The sequence below is a fragment of the Salvelinus namaycush genome, chromosome 15, assembly GCF_016432855.1.
Source record: "Salvelinus namaycush isolate Seneca chromosome 15, SaNama_1.0, whole genome shotgun sequence".
Classification (NCBI taxonomy): Eukaryota; Metazoa; Chordata; class Actinopteri; order Salmoniformes; family Salmonidae; genus Salvelinus; species Salvelinus namaycush.
Window position 1 is genome coordinate 39241772 of NC_052321.1, and position 14937 is coordinate 39256708.

Sequence of the window (14937 nt, forward strand, 5' to 3'; positions counted from 1 at the left end):
TTTCAAGGCCATTCTACCGTTCTTCATCTGTCCTGGTTTCCACTGTCTGTTAGGAAGACCATGTGAGGGCAGAGAAGTCGATAGTAGGGAAGGGGGTATCTGCCAGAGTAGGGATGTCATCAGGAGCAACAGGCATGTCACTCCTCCTTATCCCTGGACTCTCTGGATATTCAGGATAGAGTGTCTGTTGACTATTGAGAGTTGCACCTTGGTTCTCCTCTTCTGTTTCCTCCAGGCTCCTGCCTGGTGTATCAGCATCCTCTCCTTCCTCATGGCTCAATGGTCATTCGCCGATCCCCTCTGGAACTATGGTACAGTGGTTTAGAAGGTACCACGTAGTGTTTCCTTTCACCTGGATGGCTGTTGATGTCGCTCGGACCACCTTGTAGGGACCCTCTCACCTTGGTTCATTCCACTTCCTCCGGAACACTCGAATGTAGACATGGTCCCCTGGGATCAGAACCTCTGGGATCAGAACCTCTGTTCCTGGTTCAGGTTTTCGCCTTTTTTTCTGTGAGGTTTTCAAACTCAGAGACTTATGGCCTCTGTTCTATGATTACACCATACACAATCTTATTTCCATCTCTCATCACACAACAAAATGACAGTGACTTTTTTCACTTCAGCTGAGCTGCTTTTAGTTTCTCCACTTTCTCCTTCTGGTTCCTAAAAGAGTGATCGCATAAGACTTGGAAAGCAACAAAAAACACAAAACATAACCATGATCTGGGTATGCGTTCAATTTAACTTAATTAACTTCTAGTTCCTCCCAAACCCGGATCCGGGAGCACCCCCACCAGTAAAAAAGCTGACTAGCATAGCCTAGCATAGCGTCACAAGTAAATACTAGCATCTAAATATCATTAAATCACAAGTCCAAGACACCAGATGAAAGATACACTTCTTGTGAATCCAGCAATCATTTCTGATTTTTAAAATGTTTTACAGGGAAGACACTATGTAAATCTATTAGCTAACCACGTTAGCAAAAGACACCATTTTTCTTAGTCCACCATTTTTTCTCTCCACCAGTAGCTATCACCAATTCGACCAAATAAAGATATTGATAGCCACTAACCAAGAAAAAACTTCATCAGATGACAGTCTGATAACATATTTATTGTATAGCATAGGTTTTGTTAGAAAAATGTGCATATTTCAGGTATAAATCATAGTTTACAATTGCACCCACCATCACAACTCGACTAGAATAAATACAGAGAGCAACGTGTATTACCTAATTACTAATCATAAAACATTTCTTAAAAATACACAGCGTACAGTAATTGAAAGACACAGATCCTGTGAATCCAGACAATATTTCAGATTTTCTAAGTGTTTTACAGCGAAAACACAATAAATCGTTATATTAGCATACCACATGTGCAAACATTACCCCAGCATTGATTCAAGGCAAAAAGAGCGATAGCGTTATCACCACCAAAATATATTAATTTTTTCACTAACCTTCTCAGAATTCTTCAGATGACAGTCCTGTAACATCATATTACACAATCCATATAGAGTTTGTTCGAAAATGTGCATATTTAGCGGCACAAATCGTGCTTATACAATGGAAATAGTGTCCAACTACTCAAGCAATCTGTCCGGCGCCATCTTGGAAAGACACCTATTTTTATCGAAAACTATTCATAAACTTGACTAAAAAAATACAAGTTGGACAGCAATTGAAAGACAAATTAGTTCTTAATGCAATCGCTGAATTACATTTTTTAAATTAACGTTACTGCGCAATACAGGGTGCGCCAAAGCGAAGCTACCCCAAAAAAAATGGCGGCTTATGCGTTTAACATTTTTCAACAGAACAACGATTTATCAGCATAAATAGTTCTTACTATTAGCTGAGCTTCCATCAGAATCTTGGGCAATGTGTCCTTTCTCCGGTCTAATCGTCTTTTGGTCGAAAGATGTCCTCTTGTCCTGTCGAAATGGCCACTAACGTTCGGCATGTACCGGAAAAGTGTCCAACTCTTGAAAGTGCGTCACAAAGAAATGCCAGAAAATCGCAATAAACTGATATAAATTGCTATAAATCGGTTTAAATTAACTACCTTATGATGTCTTTAACACCTATAATGAGTAAAAACATGACCGGAGATATATTACTGGCTAAACCAAAGCTTGGAAGGAGGCCAGTCCGACGTCCATCGTGCGTCAAGCGCAGGGCAGAAAAGAAAGGTACTTCCGCATCTTGGTCTTATATAAAGTCCCAGATTGCGCAATCGACCCCATTCAAATTGTCACCACTTACTGACATCTAGAGGAAGCCGTAGGCAGTGTTTGTAGCCCCACAGCATTCACAGGGACTTATAAACTGACCTGGGAACAGAGGCCAAGATTTCTGAAATCTCACTCCCTGGCAGGAAAAGTGCTGTAGAATGAGTTCTGTTTCACTCAGAGACATAATTCAAACGGTTTTAGAAACTAGAGAGTGTTTTCTATCCAATAATAATAATAATATGCATATTGTACGAGCAAGAAGTGAGTACTAGGCAGTTTAATTTGGAGACCAAGTCGAAACAGCACCCCCTATATTCTCAAGAGGTTAACCTGTTAGGCTGGCTGGCCCGACACCGGTACACTTATGACAACATCCAGCTCAAGTGCAGGGCGCGAAATTCAAAAGATATTTTTTAAAAATATTTAACTTTCACAAGTCCAAGACACCAGATGAAAGATACACTTCTTGTGAATCAAGCCAACATGTCCGATTTTTTTAATGTTTTACAGGGAAGACAAAATATGTAAATCTATTAGCTAACCACGTTAGCAAAAGACACCACTTTTCTAACTCCATCAGTTTCTTACTCCATCAGGTGCTATCACAAATTCGACCAAATAAAGATATAAATAGCCACTAACCAAGAAACAAATTCATCAGATGACAGTCTGATAACATATTTATTGTATAGCATATGTTTTGTTCGAAAAATGTGCATATTTCATGTATAAACCATAGTTTACATTTCAGCTACAATCAGAAATTGCACCGAAAGCAGCTATAATATTTACAGACACCAACGTCAAATAGCTAATTACTCATCATAAAACATTTCTGAAAAATACATAGTGTGCAGCAATTGAAAGACAGGCATCTTGTGATTCCAAACAATATTTCCGATTTATTAAATGTTTTACAGCGAAAACAAAATGTAACGCTATATTAGCATAGCCACGATAGCCAGAAACACTTGGGCGCCCACGACCAGTTCACATGCACGACAGATATATGAAATAACATCATAAATTGGGTCTTACTTTTGCTGATCTTTCATCAGAATGTTGAACAAGGTGTCCTCTGTCCAGATGAGTCGTTGTTTGGATTCAGAATGGCAAATTTCCCTCTTCACTTAGCATTGGCACTAGCCGAGTGGCACAATTCTCTCCAACGTAATCAAAGTCAGAGGACGGAACACGGCAAAACTCCCGAAAAAATGTCAATAATCTGATTAAACTATATTGAAAAAACATACATTACGATGATATGGTCACATGTATCAAAAAAATTCCGAGCCGGGGATAGTTGTCGTCTATTACGGCAGCAAAACAGAACGCAATGCCACTTCCTTGTAGCGCGTTTCAGAGTACCGGAAGTGGACGGTCATGTCAAAGAAATAGCTTTTATTCTACCTCAGACCAAGATGAACACAAAATTTCTTCTCTCACATCCTCTTGACACCAAGAGGAAGGCGTATGGAGTGTAAGTAGACTCCTAAGTGGCATGGCCATATATAGGCATCAAGTTGAACAGAGCATATATTTCTGACATTGCACTTCCTGGTCAGGAAAAGTGCTGCCAAAGGAGTTCTGTTTCACTCAGAGAAATAATTCCAACGGTTTTAGAAACTAGAGAGTGTTTTCTATCCAAAAAGAATAATAATATCCATATTGTACGAGCAAGATTTGAGTAGGAGGCCGTTTGAAATGGGCACGATTTCACTGGCTACTCAACACTCAACACACAAGTTAACTCCCTATATTGTGCACAGTTAGCTGTCCTCCCTCTCCAATGAGCTATCTCCTGTAACAATATACAATCTCTTGGGGATGATACTCCTCTATCACCACGACCTTAATTCATGAGCCCCCACAGATCTTCACTGCAGTCACGTTCAATCCCACTTAACAGCCCTATGTAAACATTCTGTCTCAAACACCTCGCCTCCTGCTACAGATACATTTGCACATATATCATTCCATCTAACCCATAACACACTAGTTACTACTCCTAACGCACTTCTTCAGCTATAAACATACTAAAACATTCTCAAATCAATTAGTCAATATACATCAGTCCCTCCTCTGGAACAATGATCACTCTTATGTTCCACGAAACCTAAAAACATATTGACTTGAAAAGGATAACTTTACACCTGTTACGTCCATCGTCAATTGAATGAGACCAAAGCGCAGCGTACTTTATTAAACGAACACCAAAAAACAACAAAATATAAATGAACGTAAAGTTCTGTAGCGCTAAACAGCAACTATACAAAGACAAGATCCCACAAACTCAGGTGGAAAACAGGCTGCCTAAGTATGATTCCCAATCAGAGACAACGATTGGGAACCATACCCGGCCAACAAAGAAATAGAAAACTAGAATGCCCACCCAAATCACACCCTGAACTAACCAAATAGAGAAATAAACAGGCTCTCTAAGGTCAGGGCGTGACAACACCACCCATTGATGCGACTAAAACTAGGGGGGAAAAAACGTCCATACGTTACATTCCATGCCCATGTTATGCTGGTCTCCATGCCCTCTCCTTCGTTTTCGTCCTTGGGTGTTATCGAAAACACAGACTATGAGCCTTGTATGCAATTAATTGTACCGTAACATCCAGCCATCTCTATGTATTGATGCAATTTAACATTATAATTCTGATTACATCGTAAAACAAAAGAGAAAAAATATATACATTTGTAGTCGGAAGTTTACATACACTTAGGTTGGAGTCATTAAAACTTGTTTTTCAACCACTCCACAAATGTCTTGTTAACAAACTATAGTTTTGGCAAGTCGGTTAGGACATCTACTTTGTGCATGACACAAGTAATTTTTCCAACAATTGTTTACAGACAGATTATTGATTATTTCACTTATAATTCACTGTATCACAAATCCAGTGGGTCAGAACTTTACATACACTAAGTTGACTGTGCATTTAAACAGCTTGGAAAATTCCAGAAAATGATGTCATGGCTTCAGAAGCTTCTGAAAGGCTAATTGACATCATTTGAGTCAATTGGAGGTGTACCTGTGGATGTATTTCAAGGCCTACCTTCAAACTCAGTGACTCTTTGCTTGACATCATGGGAAAATCAAAAGAAATCAGCCAAGACCTCAGAAAAAAAATTGTAGTCCTCCACAAGTCTGGTTCATCCTTGGGAGCAATTTCCAAATGCCTGAAGGTACCACGTTCATCTGAACAAACAATAGTACACAAGTATAAACACCATGGGACCATGCAGCCGTCATACCGCTCAGGAAGGAGACTGGTTCTGTCTCCTAGAGATGAACGTACTTTGGTGCGAAAAGTGCAAATCAATCCCCCATTTAACAATACCCATACTCAAATAGTGTGGTTAGTGCGATTACGCTGAAAGAACGCTAAAATAAATACGCTGGTATATTGAGATTTTGATTCTGGTTTTATGTGATTGTGCCAAGTCATAATTGCTTCCCTGAATTCTTTATTTGATTTTAATTCTCAGTCAGCAGGGAAATGTTGCCCAATATTATCCAGTTTGCTCAATTCTTCCCATATTAGAGCCGAATTGGTAGAATTATTGTGCGCTTCTTTCAGCGACTCCATGGCTTTATTAAAATCCTATAGCTCCATATTACAGGGAGAAACTGGGCCGTTTGTCGACATATGAATAGTTATTATTCCCAAACCTCTCCCTACTGTGTCTAGGGTGTTTTAGATTTATTCACTCCCCGTCTATATTACAAACCTTCTAATAACTCTTTTCCAAGGTAGCGCTACGCACTTCACCGGATAATAATGAATTGGTCATGGCACTTAATACCTTGCATTATAACCTATACTATAGCATCTGCAAATGTATTACTGGAGAATACGGATGACTTAATGTCCTATTCCAGTATTGCGCCTCAAATATCATATTGGTCCGATCCTTCCAACTCCTCAGACGAAGAGGACGAGAATCGTTACAAGTACAGTCAATAAAGTGAAAAGGTGTTATTCTTATTCTATAATGAAACACTGATTTATATGAAAAATAATTCAAACTTCAAAGAGAAAAGTTATTTATTTATGTAATGGTCCCTGTTAGGGTTTTTTAGGTCAGTGTGTTATGAGTGACAATCTATGCTTTCGGAGTGAGAACTGTTGTCAGTGTTATGGTCGAACGAGCTTATTCTGAGACATGTATGAAGTGTTTTGGTGGTTTGAGTGAGTTGGAGGTGAGATTAAAACCTCTTGGCAATAGGGGGTGCTATTTGCACTATGTAATAATTTCGTTCCCAAATTAAACTGCCTCGTACTCAATTCTTGCTCGTACAATATGCATATTATTATTACTATTGGATAGAAAACACTCTCTAGTTTCTAAAACCGTTTGAATTATTTCTCTGAGTGAAACAGAACTCATTCTGCAGCACATTTCCTGTCAGGGAGTGAGATTTCAGAAATCGAGGTCCCTGTTCTGAGGCCAGTTTATAAGTCCCCATGTAAGCCATCGGGCTACATGCACTGCATACGTCTTCCTCTATGGAGTGGATTGCGCAATCTGGGTCCCTATATAAGACCGTGGAACGGAAGTACCGTCCTTTTCAACGGTGCGCCTGGCGCAAGAAGACATCACAATGGCGTCCTGCAAACGCTTTCGTTTTAGTAGTTCTATATCTCCGGTCATGTTTTTATTCGTTATAGGTGTTAAAGACATCATAAGGTAGTTAATTTAAACCGACTTATAGCAGTTTATAGCAGTTTATTGCGATTTTCCTGGATTTCTTTGTGATGCGCTTTCACGAGTTGGACACCTCTCCAGTGGGTGGCTAACGTTAGCGGCTATTTCGACAGGACAAGAGGACATCTTTCAACCCAAAGACGATTGTTCTGGAGAAAGGACACCTTGCCCAAGATTCTGATGGAAGCTCAGCTAATAGTAAGCAGTCTTTATGCTGTTAATTCGTACTTATGTTGACAAATGTCAAATAATAATTCCGCCATGAATTATGGTGCGCACGCTGTATTGCGCAGTAACGTTAATTTTAAAAATCTAACACAGCGATTGCATTAAGAACTAATTTATCTTTCATTTGCTGTCCAACTTGTATTTTTTAGTCAAGTTTATGAATAGTTTTCGATTAGAATAGGTGCCTCTCCAAGATGGCGCCGGACAGATTGCTTGAAGTTTTGGCCACTAATCACATTGTATAACCACGATTTGTGCCGCTAAATATGCACATTTTCGAACAAACTCTATATGCATTGTGTAATATGATGTTATAGGACTGTCATCTGAAGAATTCTGAGAAGGTTAGTGAAAAAATTAATATCTTTTGGTGGTTTATACGTTATCGCTATGTTTGGCTTGAATCAATGCTGTTGTGATGTTTGCTATTGTGGTAAGCTAATATAACGCTATATTGTGTTTTCGCTGTAAAACACTTAGAAAATCTGAAATATTGTCTGGATTCACAAGATCTGTGTCTTTCAATTGCTGTACGCTGTGTATTTTTAAGAAATGTTTTATGATGAGTAATTAGGTAAAACACGTTGCTCTCTGTAGTTATTCTAGTTGCTTTGGTGAGAGTTGTGATGGTGGCTGCAATGGTAAACTATGATTTATACCTGAAATATGCACATTTTTCTAACAAAACATATGCTATACAATAAATATGTTATCAGACTGTCATCTGATGAGGTTGTTTCTTGGTTAGTGGCTATTTATATCTTTATTTGGTCGAATTTGTGATAGCTACTGATGGAGTAAAAAACTGGTGGAGTAAAAAAAGTGGTGTCTTTTGCTAACATGGTTAGCTAATAGATTTACATATTGTGTCTTCCCTGTAAAACATTTAAAAAATCAGAAATGATGGCTGGATTCACAAGATGTGTATCTTTCATCTGGTGTCTTGGACTTGTGATTTAATGATATTTAGATGCTAGTATTTACTTGTGACGCTATGCTAGGCTATGCTAGTCAGCTTTTTTACTGATGGGGGTGCTCCCGGATCCGGGTTTGGGAGGAATTAGAGGTTAACTGTTTGGCCAAGGTGCATGTTGGTAATGTAGACCGTGTAAAGACTTTTGAAAAAGTAGCTTCAGTGTTGACCGATTGCTTGTTAGCAATTGAAAAAAACTGTAATTGCTTATTGCTCAGTAACACTGACCAGACATTCCTCACTGAACTCGCATCATGACCCTGGTATAGAATAAAAGCACTGTTCTCATTGGATTTAATCTGTGCATATTGAAACGTGCTGGGACGCATGTCAACACACCACACTTCTGCTCGCAGCACTGCTAATGCTGGGCAGTGCATTATTCTAGTTAGTCTGCTCATATAACAGGAAATCAGTGTTTCTTGTATCCAAAATGGCTGACCACATAATTATATGGATTCAACTAAATATTGTAGCTAATTGAGGTAAGACAGTAATTATACATGTATTGAATGCTTATTGACGAATTCCAACCAAAGCGAGAGGTTTTAACAAACATTTTGCCACCAACATTGCAGTTGGCATCTTTAATATTAAGGGTAATGATGTTGCTGACAGATTAAACATCATATATTTCCAAATCCCTTTCATAATCATGATCCTACAGTTAGATGGTATATGTCATCAAATGTTTGCTAATTAGCTGTTACAGATACAAGTATTCTGTGTGTATCCTGTGTGTATTTCTTTTCTCTCCTTCTCCCCTACTCACAGGTGACCATCATCATTCCCCAATCAGTCATCAATCAGAAGACACCTGCTCCTTTTCTCCTACCCAATCACATTCCCTTTCCCTTGGTTTAAAAACCCTGTCAGTTGTTTTCTCTAGAGCTCGATCTCTTTGTCTAGAGCAATCTCTCTGTACATGCCATATGTTTGTAGACCTCTTGTGTGGTTTAGGATACATGTCACTTTGTCAGTGTTTGTTTGATGGCGGGAAAAGGGGGTAACCAAGATAAGACGCCCATGGGCATACACTACCCGTAGGTAAACTTTGTTAAATACACTAGTTAGAACTGGGCGGACCATCCACTGTATTTTTGGTTAGTTAGTTAGCTGTTGTTGAAATAGGCTAGTCTAGCTTAGGGGTGTTTTTGGATTCTTATTCTTTCTTTCCTTGGGTCCAGCTCAGCCCCTTTTCCTGCCCCCCCCCCCCCCCCCCCCCATTACCGTGTGTTTGTTAATAAACCCCGAGTTTGACGGTAAATTTAAGTTGTCGTGGATATTTCGTTCTCACCGTTACTTTGTCACTATTACACTTTACATGAGTTATGTTACGGGTCCCATTACCATCCCCCCTAGACTGTCGGGCCAAAGGGATTCGTAACATTAGCCCACACAGGTGCAATTATTGAATGCAATATACTGAGATGTACATACCTTTATGTTTCGAGGCACATCTGTTAAAAGAAGAATATAGATTATTAACCATAACAATTGACACAGTTTATAAAGACCCTACAACTACAAGTAAAATTGATGAATTATTTCCATGTCCATCCATGCCAAAGACTCGGCTACATGGACCTCACATAACAAGCATTCCCAATTTCGCTACATCATTGGTTTTATAAGTTAGCTAGCTAGCTAGATCTATACCAAAGACTGAAATGTAGACATAGTAAAGAAAGCAAAAAAGTCAGTTTGAAAAAGTCAGACCATCACATTGGTCTTCTGCCAGAACGAGCGCCGCGCACAAACGAGAGAAAATAATTGCGCCATTAGCTATCTATTATGTCAAGCGTCAATACAGGACTAAGATTGAATTCTACTACACCGGCTCTGATGCTCGTTGGATGTGGCAGGGCTTGCAAACTATTATGGACTACAAAGGGAAACCCAGCCACTAGCTGCCCAGTGACGCGAGCCTACCAGACGAGCTAAATGCCTTTTATGCTCACTTCGAGGCAAACAACACTGAAGAATGCATGAGAGCACCAGCTGTTTCAGACAACTGTGTGATCACGCTCTTCGTGGCCGATGTGAGCAAGACCTTTAAACAGGTCAACATTCACAAGGCCTCAGGGCAGACAGATTACCAGGAAGTGTACTCAGAGCATGCGCGGACCAACTGGCAAGTGTCTTCACTGACATTTTCAACTTCTCCCTGACTGAGTCTGTAATACCTACGTTTCAAGTAGACCACCAGAGTCCCTGTGACCAAGAAAGCAAAGGTTACTTGCCTAAATGACTACCGCCCCGTTGCAATCATGTTGGTAGCCTTGAAAGGCTGGTCATGTGTCACATCAACACCATCATCCTGGAAACCCTAGACCCACTCCAATTCGCATACCTCCCCAACAGATCCACAGATGATGCAATCTCAATCACACTCCCCACTGCCTTTTCCCACCTGGACAAAAGGAACACCTATGTGAGAATGCTGTTCATTGACTACAGGTCAGCGTTCAACACCATAGTGCCCACAAAGCTCATCACTAAGCTAAGGACCCTGGGACTAAACACCTCCCTCTGCCATTGGATCCTGGACTTCCTGATGGGCCGCCCCCAGGTGGTAAGGGTAGGCAACAACACATCTGCCATGCTGATCCTCAACTTGGGATCCCTCAAGGGTGCATGCTTAGTCCCCACGACTATGTGGCCAAGCACGACTCCAACACTATTAAGTTTGCTGACGACGCAACAGTGGTAGGCCTGATCACCGACACAGCCTATAGGAAGGAGGTCAGAGACCTGGCAGTGTGGTGACAGGAACACAAACTCTCCTTCTACATCAGCAAGACAAAGGAGCTGATCGTAGACTACAGGAAAAGGCAGGATGAACACGCGGCTCTGGCAGCTCCTGGCGGGATGAACATGCGGCTCTGGCAGCTCCTGGCTGACGGACGGCTCTGGCGGCTCCTGGCTGACGGACGGCTCTGGCGGCTCCTGACTAACGGACGGCTCTGGCGGCTCCTGACTGACATACGGCTCTGGCGGCTCCTGACTGACGGACTGCTCTAGCAGCTCAGGACAGACGGGCGGCTCAGACGGCGCTGGACAGACGGGCGGCTCAGGCGGCGCTGGACAGACGGGAGACCCTGGCGGCGCTGGACAGACGGAAGACCCTGTAGTGAGGAAACGGAGAGACAGCCTGGTGCGGGGAGCTGCCACCGGAGGGCTGGTGCGTGGAGGTGGCACCGGATAGACCGGACCGTGGAGGCGCACTACAGGTCTCGAGCACCGAGCCTGCCCAACCCTACCTGGCTGAATGCTCCCCGTAGCCAGGCCAGTGTGGCGAGGTGGAATAACCCGCACTGGGCTGTGCTGGCGAACTGGGGACACCATGCGTAGGGCTGGTGCCATGTACACCGGCCCGAGGAGACGCACTGGAGACCAGATGCGTAGAGCCGGCTTCATGGCACCTGGCTCGATGCCCACTCTAGCCCGGCCGATACGCGGCGCTGCTATGTACCGCACCGGGCTATGCCTGCGCACCGGGGTCACCGTGCGCATCTCTGCATAACACGGTGCCTGCCCGGTCGCTCTCTCTCCATGGTAAGCACGGGGAGTTGGCTCAGGTCTCCTACCTGGCTTAGCCACACTCCCCGTGTGCCACCCCCCCAAGACATTTTTGGGGCTGCCTCTCTGGCTTCCAGCCGCGCTTACGTGCAGCCTCCTCATACCGCCGCCTCTCCGCTTTCGCCACCTCCAGCTCAGCTTTTGGGCGGCGATATTCACCAGCCTGTGCCCAGGGTCCCTGGACCAAGATGCAGCGTGGTAAGTGTCCATAATGTTTTAACCTGTTTGGCGTGCAAGCCCGACGTCGGTACACTTATGACAACAGCCAGCTCAAAGTGCAGGGCGCGAAATTCAAAAGATATTTTTTTTTAAATATTTAACTTTCACACATTAACAAGTCCAAGACACCAGATGAAAGGTACACATCTTGTGAATCAAGCCAACATGTCCGATTTTTAAAATGTTTTACAGGGAAGACACAATATGTAAATCTATTAGCTAACCACGTTAGCAAAAGACACCACTATTTTTACTCCATCAGTTTTTTACTCCATCAGTAGCTATCACAAATTCGACCAAATAAAGATATAAATAGCCACTAACCAAGAAACAACTTCATCAGATGACAGTCTGATAACATATTTATTGTATAGCATATGTTTTGTTAGAAAAATGTGCATATTTCAGGTATAAATCATAGTTTACATTGCAGCTACAGTCAGAAATTGCACCGAAAGCAGACAGAAAAATTACAGACACCAACGCCAAATAACTAAATACTCATCATAAAACATTTCTGAAAAATACATAGTGTACAGCAATTGAAAGACAGGCATCTTGTGATTCCAGACAATATTTCCGATCTATCAAGTGTTTTACAGCGAAAACACAATATAGCGTTATATTAGCGTAGCCACAATAGCCAGAAACACTTGGGCGCCGACGACCAGTTCACATGCACGACAGATATTAGAAATAGCATCATAAAATGTTTCTTACTTTTGGTGATCTTCCGTCAGAATGTTGGACAAGGTGTCCTTTGTCCAGAACAGTCGTTGTTTGGATCTGGAACGGCAAATTTCCCTCTTGATTTAGCATGGGCACTTGCCAAGTGGCACGGATCTCTCCAACGTCAACAAAGTCAGAGAACGGAACACGGCAAAACTCCCGAAAAAATTTCAATAATCTGATTAAACTATATTGAAAAAACATACTTTACGATGATATGGTCACATGTATCAAATAAAATCTAAACCGGAGATGTTAGTCGTCCATAACGACAGCTAAACAGAAGGCAAATCCATGTCCCCTTTCGCGCGCTCCAGAAACAGGAAATGGACGGTCACGTCATACAAAGAGCTTTAATTCCACCTCAGACCAAGATAAACACGAAATTTATTCTCTCACCGCCTCTTGACAACCAGGGGAAGGTGTATGAAGTGTACGTAGACTCTTACGTATCATGCCCATGTATAGGCAGGAAGTTGAACAGAGCATCGATTTCTGACATTCCACTTCCTGGTCAGGAAATGTGCTGCAGAATGAGTTCTGTTTCACTCAGAGAAATAATTCAAACGGTTTTAGAAACTAGAGAGTGTTTTCTATCCAATAGTAATAATAATATGCATATTGTACGAGCAAGAATTGAGTACGAGGCCGTTTGAAATGGGCACGATTTAACTGGCTACTCAATACTGCCCCTTGCAGCCATAATAAGTTAATAATAAAATTGAACACTGAAACAAAAACAATAAACCGACAAACGAACAGTCCTGAGAGGTGAAACACAAAAACACTAAACAGGAAATAACCACCCACGAAACCCAGGTGGAAAAAAGCTACCTAAGTATGATTCTCAATCAGAGACAACTAACGACACCTGCCTCTGATTGAGAATCATACCAGGCCAAACGAGAAAATCAACATAGACAAACTAACATAGATAACCCACCCAACTCACGCCCTGACCACACTAAAACAAAGAAATAACAAAAGAACTAGGGTCAGAACGTGACAATATGCCTATCACTTTGAAGATGCAAAATGTTTTTTATTGTTAAACGAACAAGAAATAATATAAAATAAAACAGAAAACTTGAGCGTGCATAACTATTCACCCCCCCAAAGTCAATACTTTGTAGAGGCACCTTTTGCAGCAATTATAGCTGCAAGTCTCTTGGGGAATGTCCCTATAAGCTTGGCACATCTAGCCACTGGGATGTTTGCCCATTCTTCAAGGCAAAACTGCTCCAGCTCCTTCAATTTCCGTCTCATCTGACCAGAGTACCTTCTTCCATATGTTTGGAGGAGTCTCCCATATGCCTTTTGGCAAACACCAAACGTGTTTGCTTGTTTTTTTCTTTAAGCAATGGCTTTTTTCTGGCCACTCTTCCATAAAGCCCAGCTCTGTGGAGTGTACGGCTTAAAGTGGTCCTATGGACAGATACTCCAATCTCCGCTGTGGAGCTTTGCAGCTCCTTCAGGATTATCTTTGGTCTCTTTGTTGCCTCTCTGATTAATGCCCTCCTTGCCTGGTCTGTGAGTTTTGGTGGGCAGCCCACTCTTGGCTGGTTTGTTGTCATGCCATATTCTTTCCATTGTTTAATAATGGTTTTAATGGTGTTCCGTGGGATGTTCAAAGTTTCTGATAACCCAACCCTGAACTGTACTTCTCCACAATGTTGTCCCTGACCTGGTTGGAGAGCTGCTTGGTCTTCATGGTGCCGCTTGCTTGGTGGTGCCCCTTGCTTAGTGGTGTTTCAGATTCTGGGGCCTTTCAGAACAGGTGTATATATTCTGAGATCATGTCACAGATCATGTGACACTTAGATTGCACACAGGTGTACTTTATTTAACTAATTATGTGACTTCTGAAGGTAATTGGTTGCACCAGATCTTATTTAGGGGCGTCATAGCAAAGGGGGTGAATACGTATGCACACACCACTTTTCAGTTTTTTAGAATTTTTTTAAACATGTTCTTTTTTTCAATTCACTTCACCAATTTGGACTATTTTGTGTATGTCCATTACATGAAATCCAAATAGAAATCAATTTAAATTACAGGTTGTAATGCGAAAAAAATAGGAAAAACTCCAAGGAGGATGAATACCTTTGCAAGGCACTGTATATACTAGGCGGTGTCAGAGGAAGGCCCAAAATATTGTCAAAGCCTCCAGTCAAGTTATAGACTGTTTTCTCTGCTACCGCACGGCAAGCGTTACCGGAACGCCAAGTCTAGGACCAAAAGGCTCC

General features: G+C 41.7%; 1 protein-coding gene across 1 annotated transcript in view; it reads right to left on the reverse strand.

Moving 5' to 3' along the window:
* LOC120060081 (lutropin-choriogonadotropic hormone receptor-like) overlaps positions 1-14402 on the reverse strand; it is a 39119-nt gene extending 24717 nt beyond the window's left edge. Inside the window, exon 1 of the mRNA XM_039009144.1 lies at positions 14353-14402. Coding sequence (XP_038865072.1) covers positions 14353-14402 — 50 coding nt within the window. The remainder of the gene's footprint in view (positions 1-14352) is intronic.
* Between the last annotated feature and the right edge of the window lie 535 nt (positions 14403-14937).